Source organism: Myxocyprinus asiaticus, chromosome 9, assembly GCF_019703515.2.
Source record: "Myxocyprinus asiaticus isolate MX2 ecotype Aquarium Trade chromosome 9, UBuf_Myxa_2, whole genome shotgun sequence".
In the NCBI taxonomy this organism is placed as follows: Eukaryota; Metazoa; Chordata; class Actinopteri; order Cypriniformes; family Catostomidae; genus Myxocyprinus; species Myxocyprinus asiaticus.
Genome location: NC_059352.1, coordinates 48,920,133 through 48,934,903, shown reverse-complemented (window position 1 = coordinate 48,934,903; position 14,771 = coordinate 48,920,133). Strand labels below are relative to the sequence as shown.

Genomic DNA, 14,771 nt, shown 5'->3' with positions numbered 1-14,771 from the left:
TCATTTCATTTCATTGTGCTGTGACTTTTCTGTTATGTTGCAGTTTAATTTTGGTGTGTTGTGGCTTAAATTTTGTTGTGCTGTGCACCCCCGGGCCACCGTATTTTACAACCTCATATTAATTGAGAGACTACATGGAATATTTGTACTTTTAAAAATGCATTTGTCACATCCCAGGACCATTTAAAATAAACTAGTGATGATAAAAAGAGAGAAAAAATTGTCAACTACCGAAAGACAATAATACACACTTTGAGCCACTGGGGGAGTCAGAATTTAGTCCTGTTTGGGCCTAACGATGCTGTAGAGGTGTACACAATTATCGGAAAAATATTTTAGACAATATTTATTCAAAATTCACCAAGGCTATCAGTAGATGGAACTGACACAAGGAGGAGCGGGCACAGATAATCTCGATTAATTAGTCTCTGTAAAATATCAGTCTAGTTTGCTGTTTCAGAGTAATATACAGCATTATGTGTTCTATACACTCTAAAAAGCGAAGATGTGCAGTTGTTTAATCTTAGGGAGTGATTTCTGCTTGATCTGACCATTAAAAATGTATTTCATTTATTTAACCTGATGTTGTCAGGTTAATTACCACATGAAGCACATCTTTTTTACCTGACAAAACACTTTTACAGTGAAGTTTCTTTTCTGACTGCAGAAACTGGCCAACTCTAAAGCACACACGTCCAGATTCATCAGTGCTAGTCTGCCGTGCAACAAGTTTAAGAACCGACTGGTGAACATCATGCCCTTTGAGTCCAGCCGTGTGTTTTTACAGCCAATCAGAGGTGTGGAGGGGTCGGACTACATTAACGCCAGCTTTATTGATGGATACAGGTACGTGTGTGTGGTTTCATTCAATAAATCAGGTTTGCGCACCATTCAGAACTGATTTGAGAATGCCTTTCAAATTCCATTCAATTCATGTATTTAAATTGAGGTACAAACAGAATGCAGAATTGTAATGTGAATTTTAATTTAAGGAATTAGGATTAAAATGGAACAAAACTTAAAGAAATTCTTATAACTGCTTTAAATGTATTTTTTAATAAAACCATTTTTTTCAGTATGAATTGCCCATAAACATGTTTTCACACACAAAAAATTAGGGCATTCCAGCAAGTCACTTCATTTGTATTTTTATAGCGCTTTTCAAGTTTCAAAGCAGCTTTATAGAAATTCATGCATTAATGTCTTTAAGCATGACACTGTGGATGAAATATTTGAAATGCCATTGACAGACATGTTCATTTGATTTACAGTGTATATATATATTTCATTATATTTAATCAATTAACTTTTTTCATTTTACAAACCATGATGGAAAAGTCTTTAAAATCGTGCAAAACAACATGAAAACCTTAAGCAGACACGTAAGAAGTGATCTGTTCTTGCCTGTTTTGTTGTTGTGTTGGACTAATGTTGTGTGACTGTGTTGAATTTCTTTGAATTGCACTTCTGTAAATCCCTCTGCCAGTCATGCCAATGCAAGTTTCAATTCGACATCCTATGGGTCATGGCCATTTCAATCCAAATTCACACTCATGAAAATAAAGGCAGCCAATTCTTACATTTTGAATTTTGTCCAAACCTAGTCTGATTGCAAGAATGAAAAACAGATCTGAGAAAACAGACTCTTGAGGAATGAGATGAAAGATAATGTGTTCGTCTGAAGCTGTCCTGCTGCCATGTACGGCGACGAGTCTCTCCGTCACTGTCCCCTGTCTCTTTGACTCCTGCTGAATATGACAGCTCAGAGTCATGGCCCGTCTCGGAGGTCGTGTCTGCGTCTCAACTGCCTTTGTGCTGGTAGTTGTCAGGACAAATTGTTCTTATTGGCAGGACTGTCCATAACTGCAGCGCTATCAGCACTGGGGAATAACTGCAGCCACTCGCTGACAGGTAGCAAACACAATTCAGTAGGGAAATAAAAGGATTACCTGTCACGAGGAGTCTGTTCTCCATGAACCGCTCAATCTATCTCGCACACTAACGTTCTGAAATGAAGCCCACCACTGTATTGCGACAAATTGACCCAAACTGCAATTCACATCAAAATTATTCATTTATTCCAATTTTCATCAGCCTCTAAGAAAAGTTTGCATACATGAACTTAAGCGAAACGATGCTTTGGCCATTCATGTGCTTTAATACAGATGACAGGTACATTTTCACTCTCCTGAAAGGGATCTATGGAAGTAAAATAGCATGATAAGTGTATATTTATGGTATAATAATTGTAATAGCAGTCTTCTGTTAGTAATAGTAGTAGTAATAATAATAATAATAGTACAGCTGTTGTAATAATTATGGTGCTAAGAAGGTAAAGTATATGTACAGTCAGTCAGTCACTATCGCAAAATATATCCCTGACTAAACTGCAACATTATCGGGATTATATTTTGAAATGACATCAACCCATTTAATACATGGCTATTTTATTTTGTGTTATTTTCAGTTAAGATCTACAGTGACCGTGCACATTAATAAACATTTTTGTAAATGTTTAACTATTACAGATCATTTTCAACTGTAATGCCTGAGCAGGTATTACAAAGAGACAAAATTCTGGCCAAATGAATAAATAAATAGACATGAAATATTAATTTGACTTTAAATTGTTTTATTATGTAAGAAGAAACCGCAGAGTGATATGAGAGACATGAAACTAGCACAGCTATATACTGTTTTGCGCTCATTATGCAATTGACTGACAATCAATTACTCGAGAGGGCTGTGGAATAATAGGATATACAGTATATTTGAAAGATATCCTCTTTTTTAACATTTTTGATTGTCAAATCATTTCTTTTAGCACCACTTGTTTGATACTGCTACATCTTGTTTATGTGCCTTGCACTTTAGAGACCAACGATATCAGCAGCTCCACATGAATGTGCTTATATCCTATTGATCAGTGTCTTTTTGTGTTTTTCAACCTAATTTGACAGCAAAAAAAAAAAAAATTTAAATGCTGGAAATAAAATAAAAAAATCGGACACATTGTTGCACACATTGCGAACATCTCCATATGGATGCATTCTTTAGTTTTAACATCTTGCCACTGCGAAAATGTGTGGCAAAAATGTGTACTTAATGTGAATTTTAGGCCAAAGTAAACGTAAGAGTGTGCCGTTACATCTTGCACGCTGTGCACGTGACTTAAATTTCAGCATCAGCATAGTATGTCTGCAGCCCATTTTTTTTCATAGTATATATTAATCATATTCCCATTTTGACTTGCTTTTTTTTCTCACCGCTTGTTTGTTGCCACTATGACTTTTTAATGTGCTTTGCACTCGTAGATCAACAAAAGCTCCACGTCGATGTGCAATTTCGGTTCCGGACACATGACCCAAAAGCTTATATCTTATTGACTGGTGAGAGCGAACAAAAAAACAACCTAACATGACAGCAACAAAAAAAAAATATGCCGACAACAAAAATCACAGGGCAGATTTTCATACTTCATTCGTTTTAACAACTTGCCACTGCAAAAATTTGCGGCAACATTTTTTACTAAATGTGAATATTCCTTTAAGGCCAAAGTAAATTTGTAGGTATAGTAGGTTTTCTGCATGCCGCTACTTCTCGCACACTATGCACTTAATGCAGATTTCGTCATCAGCACAGTACATGTGGACACTCCGCGTGCAGCCAAGTTTTTTCTAGACATGCGAAAAGTCCATTGACTGTACTAAAGAGTATCACAAAGCAGTTGTAGTGCGCATACAAATGTGCACGCGGTCAAAAAAAAATATTTTAAAAGGCTAAAGCACTTGACCGTACACGAGATGTAACAGCACGGAGAAAAATTAACTATACGCTAGCCTTTCGAAACAGCACTGAAGTACTTGTATAGTTTATAAGGCGTCCTGTGGAGTACAGAGGTGCGGAGGTGTGTCAAGATGTAGACTCATTATTGGCCCTCAATCAAATAAGCAGCCAATCAAACTGCTCCCACTGCATCTGCTACCGTATTGAAGTGTAAACAGCATAATTGGCAGTAATCTTGTTTGTAATGAAGGACAGAGGGAGAAGAGCTTTCACATGCTTTTAGCTTGATGAGCTTTTGTTGTGTGTGAGTGAGTGTGTTTGTGATGGGGGGGTGGGCAGCAATTTCGCTTCCTGTCGTTTAGTGAAGCAAACGAGGGTCACACCTGTGAAGTGAGTGTGTACATCAGTGGTCTCTTTCTCAATCCGTCTTTCTCACCCTTGACATGAAAATAATACAGTACAGTACTGTATGCAGGATGAATGCATTGTTTACCATGCATACCATGTGTAAAGGGCCATTTTTGTTGTTTTGTTTTTTTTATTAATGCAAGGGCAACATAAAGTATAATGTTATACATTTACATTAAATAATTAAAAAATGTCAAATTAAAAAGTTTGCATGATTTACCCTCTAAATAAAGGTGGAAATGCACCATCACAGTCTGTGAAAAGGGTCTATACATCTCATTTGGGATCAGATTTGTAAAGGGATAGTTCACCCAGAAATGAAAATTCTCTCATCATTTACTCGACCTCATGCCATCCCAGATGTGTGTGACTTTCTTTCTTCAGCTGAACACAAATAAAGATTTTAAGAATATCTTAGCTCTGTAGGTCCATACAATCATGTGAATGGTGACCAGAATTTTGAAGGTCCAAAAAGCACATAAAAACAACATAAAAGTAATCCATAAGACTCCATCCAGTTTTATGGATTACTTTAATGCTGCCTTTATGTGCTTTTTGGACCTTCAAATTTTGGTACCCATTCACTTGCATTGTATGGACTTATAGAGCTGAGATATGTGGTGGAAATTCACCTGTAAAATGAGTCAGGCCACTCCAGTGGTAAAGCTTAAGCAAAGAAAATCTTTATTCACGACCCTGGGTAGCCCTCCTATCAAAGTATACCTCAGAGAGCTACAAAGGTTAGTTCCAAAATACAGAATATTTATCCAACACAATCATGCATATTCATTTTTTTTTAAAAAAGTAATTACCATAGAACCTCCTATCTTTCTTCACCTTACAAGGACAGGTTCCTGTCCTGAAATGTTCTATTCTTCATCCACACTAGTCCATAATAATATGTTTTTCACTCTTCTGCTTTGTCCTCTGATAAGACACAGTTCTCTGCCTCCCTTTTCCTCTCTGACCTTGCCAGAGATGTCCATACAAAGAAACTTCAATCAACTTAGCTACAAAAAGAGAAACTATTTATCTAAGCATTTGAACATGTTTGGTTTATTTACAGAAAGCAATTGACAGTTAATAAGAATCAAAGCATAATGAGGATTAATAAATATTTAATTTCCACAAATGTTCTTCTAAAAATCTCCGTTTGTGTTCTGCAGAAGAAAGAAAGTCATACACATCTGGGATGGCATGATGGTGAGTAAATGATGAGAGAATTTTCATTTTTGGGTGTACTATCCCTTTAAAGCTCTGGCCAGTTTTGCAGCATTTGAGCATCCAGCAGTATAAAAACACCCACTACAACCAACAATACAGCAACTTGGCAACCTGCTGTGATAAAATCGCTGTGAATGTGTGAACGGTGCCTGAGGAGGATGATGATGAAGTTGGATTTAGACATCAAACTACCTCTTTATCTCAGAAAACTTTCAGCAGACACCTGAGGTTCTTACAGCGGGGGTCTCTTAAAAACATCCGCGAGTGTCCTTGCTCAGCTTAATGTGACATAGCATGTGTGATCTAAACTTTTGTGCTGTGTGGGCCTGCCAAAGATCTGCTGCTTTACCAAGAAACTGTTTCTCTCTTTCTGTTGTTCCACCACCCAAAACTGTCAGCAAGTGACATCAGCGTCTGTCTCTCTCACTCGTTTTGTCTACATGTTCTCAATGCAGTGTTTCTTCTCTCCCACTGGGTCTTTATCTCCCTCTCTGTCTTCTCATGCTTATGGAGTCACATCGTCCCCTGCTGTCAGCTTAGAGAAATCACTCCTCTATTAGTCCTTCCACATCATTACTAATGCAGTATTCAGGGTCTCTGCTGTCATGCAAAATTGTATGATTTCCAGTCCTAGAAAATTCATGGAAATTAGTAAGATGTCTTGGAAACTTCATAGAAATGTATATTGTGAATATGTATGTACTTTTTTCTTGTTTGCTCTGCTTTAAAATATTTCATTGTCTATATATTGCTCTTTTTGTGTGTTTGAGTTGAGCATGAAACATCAGTCTATCCTTTAAATGTCCTATTGGTGACATTTGTATACTAAAATGTATACATTGTTAGTAGAGTTTGACCAGTAATCAGATTTTTTCCCCCGATATTTGCACTTTTTGGATTAATCGGTTATCAGTTTTTCAACATCGGATTTACCTTTAAATGGCGCCATCTGGTGGGTATGTAAACAAATGTGCCTAAGTGCCCAGAGCTGCCATTACTGTACTGTGCATTCAAAAAGAAACAGTGGTGTTCACAGGCAAATTTTGGTGAACGTATGCAGTCATTGCTTTTAACAGAATTCACTCGTGCAAAACTCCTGACACTTTTTCTGCATTAATCATCATCTACGTAATCGCAACTCCGAAAAACAATGTAAAATATCTTTGAAAAGATGCAGCGTTTTGACAAAGCCTACTAGAGAGTACTAGAAAAATGACTATTAGCACAACAAATATGTGTCTAAAACTGCTTTTGTGTTGCGTGAGAATTGAAGTGCTGGTGTGTGATGTCGGTGAATGCATTTTGCTGCTGAACTGGTTGCATACCGTAAAAAAAACTGCGAAAATAGCAGTCTATAAAGCTTTTTTGTAACCGCTTCAAGGTAATATACAAATCTAAAAATGGGACAAGGTATCACAGGAAAGAGGGAGGTGACAGCATTTCACTACATTTGTAGTGAGCAACATTGCAAACTGTCAAATACACACTTCCCTTTCAGATTTCCACCAAAGTAAAAGCTCGAGGTGAAGGGAAAGTAAATTAGACAGAAATGTATTACTATTGTGCAAAACAAATATAATCCTAATATAATAATAATACAGTAATATTGTTATTATTATTATATTAAAATTCAACTGGGTTCCAAAAAGTGAGTTAGTTCAAATGGACCATTATATTTATATGAAGTTGTTTTGAAAGTGTGTGTGTGTGTGTGTGTGTGTGTGTGTGTGTGTGTGTGGAATATGAATGTATATAATATTATTTATATTAATATTTATAGGTGAATGCTATTTTTTTTATTGTTGTAGTGTAATGATTATTTGGTAACTATTGTGCAAAAAGGCAAAAATAAAAATATTATTAATATCGGTTCTGAATATCGGTTATCAGACATGTAAACATAAAAAATTATCGGTATCGGTTTTTGAAAATCAATATCAGTTGATCTCTATTGTTTAGTAACACTTTACAATAAGGTTGTATTTGTTAATATTAGTAAACAACAAAGGGGGCCTGGGTAGCTCAGTGGTAAAGATGCTGGCTACCACCCCTGGAGCTCGCGAGTTCGAATCCAGGGCATGCTGAGTGACTCCAGCCAGGTCTCCTAAGCAACCAAATTGGCCCGGTTGCTAGGGAGGGTAGAGTCACATGGGGTAACCTCCTCGTGATCGCCATAATGTGGTTTGTTCTCAGTGGGGTGTGTGGCAATGCACTCAACAAGCCACGTGAAAAGATGCATGGGTTGACAATCTCAGAGGCAACTGGGATTCATCCTCCACCACCTCAACTGAGGCGAATCACTATGTGACCATGAGGACTTAAAAGCACATTGGGAATTGGCCATTCCAAATTGGGGGAAAAAGGGGAAAAATCCCCCCCCCCATATATACTAATATATTTTTCAAATTAAAAGTTTACATTAATTGACAATTATTATATATATATATATATATATATATATATATATATATATATATATTAACATTAAACAAAAATCATAAATGCTGACTAAAAATATATATTGTTCAATGTTAGTTCATGATGGCTAATGCATTAACTAATGTTAATAAATACAACCTTATTGTAAAGTGCTACTAATTGTTTTAAGTCAACTATTGTGTCAAAAGTTTAGTGCCTGATACAGTATAGTATATAAATGAAAATCCACCCCATTATTTTTTAAAATCCAGTTCTCTGGAATGACTGGAACATCTTCAAAAAGTATTGAAAATGAATGTGGGGGAGATCCCTGATTTAAAGGGATAGTTCACACAAAATGGACATTTCTATAATCATTTGCTTACCCTCATGTTGTTCCAAACCTGTATGACTTTCTTTCTTCCATGGGAAACAATAGATGATTGGCAGATTGACAGCCTCAGTCACCATTCACTTTCATTGTGTTCCACAAAATACGTGTTTGGAACGACATGAGGGTAGGTAAATGATGACAGAATTTTCATTTTTGGGTGTTTAAGCAGTCAGATCTCGGACCACTTTCTCTCTGTGTGTGTTTGAGTGAGTGGATGTTTGTTTGTTGATTGTGTATTTAAACTGCATCTTCACGTGTTGTTCCTGCAGGCAGCAGAAGGCGTATATAGCCACGCAGGGTACTCTCGCCGAAACCACGGAAGACTTCTGGAGGATGCTGTGGGAGCACAACTCCACCATCATAGTGATGCTGACGAAGCTCAGAGAGATGGGACGAGTGAGTTCACACCCCTGTCATCCTAAACACACGATCACAAACTTATTCACACTAGCCTCCCTGCTCACCTATCAATAAAAAGGGATTTTCAGAAAGGGTGGGTGGAACTGAATTGGGTTCGGATGGAGACAAGTGTGAAAAGGCCCTTATGAACATGTGTGATTTTGTGCTCTATAGGAGAAGTGTCATCAGTACTGGCCTGCAGAGAGATCTGCTCGATACCAATATTTTGTTGTGGACCCCATGGCTGAATACAACATGCCGCAATACATCTTACGGGAGTTTAAAGTCACAGACGCCAGGGTAGGTTTCCTCAGAGGTGACAGTACAACTTGAGCTGTGCTGTTTATTGTTTCTTTAAAACATTCTTCCGCTCTCTCAAAGGATGGCCAGTCCAGAACGATCCGCCAGTTCCAGTTCACTGATTGGCCGGAACAAGGTGTGCCAAAGACAGGAGAGGGCTTCATTGATTTCATTGGCCAAGTTCACAAAACCAAGGAGCAGTTCGGACAGGATGGACCAATCACTGTTCACTGCAGGTGAGAACAAACAAGCCTGATAATTACTGAACACAAGACGTTGTGTATTTGTAGCATTAGGGATGGTCAATATATCAAATATTTTAGATATATTCACAATGATTGTAGCGCACTTCTTATTTGGCAATTAGGTTTCCTAATGACTTCATCATTAGGCTAATCGCAAGTGTGAGACTGTTAAGACAGAGATGTTTTAATATACACTACCTTTTTTTGTTGTTGTTGTTGACATTTCTACAATTGATGCCTTTTTTTTCACCAAGGATGGAATAAATTGATCAAGAATTACAGTAAAGACATTTATAATGTTACAAATGACTATGTCTACTTAAAGTTTCTGTTCATGCAAGAATCCTCTACTTGGAGCAATGTTAGTCTTTGTCATGTACTGGACATTGAATTGCTAGCTTAGGATCTGTGAGGAGTTTGTTTCTCAAACTAGAGACTCTGATGTGCATGTCTTCTTGTTGTTATGCATCTGAGCTGTCCACTTCTCTCTGTCCTGGTTAGATCCAGCTTGATTTCATCTTTCAAGAAAGAAGTACATAAAATAGACTGATGAATTTCAGTAGAAATTTGTTTCTTTTTGGCCATTTTTAAAATACATTTGACTTGCAAGTGTACATAATGCAAGAAGACACTGTATTGTGATTTGCACATTTCATTAAGTAGCACAACCATTTTCAGCCGTTCTAAAAATAAGAAGTTTATCAGGTATCAAATAAGCACATTTGAATGATTTGAATTACATGACACAGAATATTCTTAGTAGATTTGAGTAATGACTGCTGAAAATGGGGATTTGCCATCATGGGTAAAAATGTAATTTTAAAATAAATATATAACACTTATTTCAAACTTGAATTATAATTTGCAACATCATTAATGTTTTTGGCTGTATTTTTGATCAATTTAATGCATCCTTTGTGAAGAGAAATTTCAATTTCTTTCAAAAATGAAAAATCTTTTAAACGGTAGTGGATATAATATAATATTATATATAATAGAATTGAAACCTTAGTTGCAAAAAAAAAAAAAAAAAGTTGGTTTTAGAGTTAAGTTTATTATTTTCCATTAGTTCAAACGTCTCTGTTACGTACGTAACCTCGGTTCCCTGAGACGAAGGGAACGAGACATTGTGTTGATTAATGCCTTCTTACATTACCTAGTTGAAACCTCTCTAAAATAATGCCAAGATTCTAATATTGCCTATGGTGTTTGAGCTCCGCCTCTTTTGGCACGAAGCTGTCCGCTGTAAAAGCAGGTACGCAAACACCATTTCCTCAAAATTTCTGACTGAGAAAAAAGGAGCGCATCGCTCGTACCTCAAGAACTCTGAACATCGCTCGTACCTCAAGAAAATGCAATGTCTCATTCCCTTTGTCTCAGGGAACCGAGGTTACATACAAAACTGAGACGTTCCTTTACGACTCAGTACACTTGACATTGCATTTATTAACGCATATGGGGAACAGAATCCCATCAAGCCACACTACACGACATAACCTCCCAGAAAGGAAACATGAGTATGCCGTGGGACGACGACCGACATGAGTATGCCGCAGTGAGTGACCCTCGTGTTGGGCCAGGAGGGGAGCACTTAGAATGAATATATGAACTATAGTCATATAGTATGAATTAACACCTTCACTAACCCAGTTGGAAAGGGAGTTTATTTATAATGCAAGTGCTTGTGACTTATGGTACAGTACAACGGCCTGAATGCAAGCGGTTGTGTAAAAAGATGGGGAGCTCGTCCTTAAAGGGAGGAGCAAAAGTATATGTTTGGCCAATAAAATAGCAAAGGCTCTAAACAGAGAGGACTTGTGAAGAGAGAGACGTCACGTCTAGCTTGTAAAACCTTGCGAATGTGTTTTGAGAAGACCATCCTGCTGCAAAACATATGTCTTGTAAAAACACACCATTCGTTAATGCCCATGAGGAAGCCATGCCTCTAGTTGAGTGTGCTTTAACACCAATTGGAAAAGTCTTACCCTGCGACTCATAAGCCAGGGCAACTGCATCAACAATCCTGTGAGAAAGTCTCTGCTTAGAGATGGACATTTCTTTCGTGCATCCTCCATAGCATACAAAGAGCTGATCAGACAGTCTGAACTAGTGGGTATGCTCAACATATGCGTGTAGCGCCCACACAGGGCATAACAAATGCAATGATTGTTCCACATCCGAATTAAATGAAGGAGGGAAGAAGGTCAGAAGGTGAACCACCTGCGCTCTGAATGGCGTGGTTTGAACCTTAGGTACCATAGCCTTTTCTGGGTTTGATAGTGGCTTTTGAAAGACCAGGGCCAAACTCAAGACATGAATTGTCGATTGATAGTTCATGCAAGTCACCGACCCGTTTTACTGAGGCCAGAGCCAGCAGTAGTGCGGTCTTAATGGAGAGCATGCGCAATTCATGCGCAGTCCAAAGGCTTGAAGGGGGCCCTGCGAGAGCTTTTAGGACTAAAGTTATGTCCCAAGTTGGGACTGTAGCCAGCCGAGGTGGGTTGTTTTGCTCCTTTAAGGAACTTTATGATTAAATCATGCTTGCCTATAGTGGTGCTGGCTTCAGATGCATGATGCGCAGATATAGTCGCCACATACACTTTGAGCATTGACAGAGTGAGTCCTGCATCTAATTGCTCTTGAAGAAATATGAGAATTTCATGTATGGGCATCTTATTGGGTCTTTGCCATGTGAGAGACAACAATCAGTGAACACATTCCATTTTAGCCCGTAGAGGCGTCTCGTGGATGGTGCTCTGGCCTGTAAAATGGTGTTCATGACTGAATGTGTCAGTTCTGGCATGTTTAGCGCACTCCATTCAGGGGCCACACATGCAGGTTCCACACATGCAGGTTCCACAGCTTGGGCTGGGGATGCCAGATTGTGCTCCTCAGAGGCAAGCTGTACAGAAACTATGGCTGGTTGGGCCATTTCGGCGCAACCAATAGAATCGTTTCTTTGTCCTCTTGGACTTTGCATAGTGAATCAGGCACTCTGTGGGCCATTGCGTCCACTCCCAGCGGGGCTTGGGACTTCGAGTACCAGAGGGGACAGTGGGTGCTCCCCACTGAGGCAAATAGATCGATTTCTGCTTTGCCAAATATTTCCCAAATCCTCAGTACAATTTGAGGATGAAGTCTCCATTTGCCTGGTATCACTCCTTGGCGTGACGATAGGTCCATGGTGTAATTCAGACAGCCTGGGACATATGTCGCTCTCAGGGAAAGGAGATGACGCACGCTCCATAGGAGGAGGTGATGCGTCAGTCTCATCAGTGGTGGTGAATGAATTCCGCCTTGGCGGTTTATATATGCCACAACTGTCATGTTGTCTGAGCGAACCAGGACATGACAGTTTGCTATTTCTGACTGAAAAACCTGTAAGTCTAGGAATACAGCCGATAGCTCTAGGCGGTTGATCTGCCATGCTTTCTTCGCACCTGTCCAGGTGCCGAAAGTCGGACGCCCATCGCACCGCCCTCCAACTTGTGTTGGAAGCATCCGTAGTCACCACTTTCCACCTGACAATCTGCCCCAGCGTGACACCTCACCGGTAAAAGGCAGGAGCTGTCCAAGGCACTAGAGCAGATATACAGCAGCGGGATATAGTGATGCGCCCATGGTGCCAAGTATGTCATGGCACATGGCGCTTGAGCCAACACTGAAGATGTCTCATGTGTAAGAGACCTAATGGAATTGGATGCCGCTGCCATAAACCCCAATGCTTTTTGAAAGTGTTCTCCCCAGTTTGAACTGAGACAGACACTGTGGAATGACCTGAACCCGCCCGCTCACAGAGTCAAGGCAGACTCCCAAAATGGAGATTGTCGGCTGGGGGAGAGTGTGCTCTTTGCCCAGTTCACATTGAGGCCCAAGCTGTTTAGATGTTGAAGCAGTAAGTCTGTGCTGGCATAACAGAGCCTCTGATTGTGCCAGTAACTGCCAATCATCGAGGTAGTTCAAGATGCGCACGCCACTCAGTTTCAGAGGGACGAGAACCGCATCGATACACATTGTGAACGTGTGAGGAGCCAGAGACATTCCGAAGGGCAGGACCTTGAATCGATACGCTGTTTCCTCGAATGTGAATCTCAAAAACATCCTGTGATGTCATACAATTTGGATATGAAAGTATGAATCCTTCAGAGTAATCATTTTGAACGGGCACTTTGTGAGTGCGCGATTCAAATGTCTCAGGGCCAGGATTGGCCGAAGCCCGCTGTCTTTCTTTGGGACAAGAAAATAATGGCTATAAAACCCTTTTTGGGCTTGACAATTTGGAACAACCTCTATCGCGCTTTTCACGAAGAGATTGTGTATTTCGGCTCGTAACACTGGTACGTCTTCAGATGAAACCGTGGAAGACAGAACACCATTGAAACAGGGTGGCCATCATGCAAATTGGATCGTATAACCATGTTCAATAATTTTTTGCACCCATTCTGAAATACCTGTTAGGGCTCGCCACACGCCCACGTAACGGGACAGAGGGCAATTTGGTTTGCTCACTGTATGATATAATGTGTCGCTCACCATAGGGAAGCGGTTGTGCATAATGTGTGGGCTTTGAAGATGAAAATGGCTCTTTATTGAGAATGTGTGAGCATCTCGTGCATTTGCAACGAGTGCTGTATTTTTTTTTTTGCACTTATTGCATTTTTTATTACGTTTATTTGAGTGCAAGACACAGAAACAACGTTTTGAACAATATTGTGAACAGCAATATTCCTTTCCCAACAAACAGCAGTGGGGAGATGGGGAACAGTGTTTTGTGTCTCCATTCAAGCCTTCTTCATAGCAGACCTGGAGGGAACAGTGAGCTCTGCATTCCGCTTCAAAGAGTTGTGCCCGTCAGGAGCGCTTGGGGGGGTTTCTCCCTTCGGTGCAGGGTGTGCGCTGATATGGCTGCTTACATTTGGGCCACAGCTTGCGTGGCCTTACTAGTGGCTCGGCGGCAGCAAGTGGTGGTGCTGAGGCAGCAAGAATGGGGCTTTTAATCGGGTGCTGGCTCGAAACAGAGCGAGGGCGAACCAGCTGTGATGTACTCCGTTTTGGCATAAAGCGTTTCATAGCCTGTGATTGCTGTTGAGTCACAATGTAACGCTCAGCAAATTTATTCACAGAGCCACCAAAGAGGCCAGCTGGAGACACTGGAGCATCAAACAGAGTGGCTTTTTCCTTATCACTCATTTCTGTGAGGGTCAGCCATACATGTCGATCCAGAACTACCAGGTTGGACTTGCCAATGGCCTGTGCAGTGACTTTCGTGGCATGCAGCGCTAAGTCTGTAGCAGTGCAGAGCTCTTTGAATGTCTCTGGATCGAAGCCTTGCTTGTCCATTTGCTTGAGGAGCTTGGCTTGAAATACCTTGATAACTGCCATTGCGTGGAGTGCTGATCCAGCTTGTCTGTTCGCAGAGTATGCTTTTCCAGCCAGTGCGGGCATCAGTCGACATGGCTTGGAAGGATGTATGGAGTGTGATTTCCACGCCCTGTTACTCGCTGGGCAGAGGTGTGTTGCTACCGTTTCCTCCACAGGGGGTAGTGGGGCATAACCATTTTCCTCCCCTTGATCCACATTAGAGAGGATGGCATCAC

General features: G+C 40.0%; 1 protein-coding gene across 1 annotated transcript in view; it reads left to right on the top strand.

The window, feature by feature from the left end:
* LOC127445891 (receptor-type tyrosine-protein phosphatase F-like) overlaps positions 1–14,771 on the top strand; it is a 346,333-nt gene that overhangs the window by 325,218 nt on the left and 6,344 nt on the right. The window contains exons 30-33 of the mRNA XM_051706359.1: positions 668–846; positions 8,500–8,626; positions 8,804–8,929; positions 9,011–9,165. Of these exons, the coding sequence (XP_051562319.1) occupies positions 668–846; positions 8,500–8,626; positions 8,804–8,929; positions 9,011–9,165 (587 nt within the window). The remainder of the gene's footprint in view (positions 1–667; positions 847–8,499; positions 8,627–8,803; positions 8,930–9,010; positions 9,166–14,771) is intronic.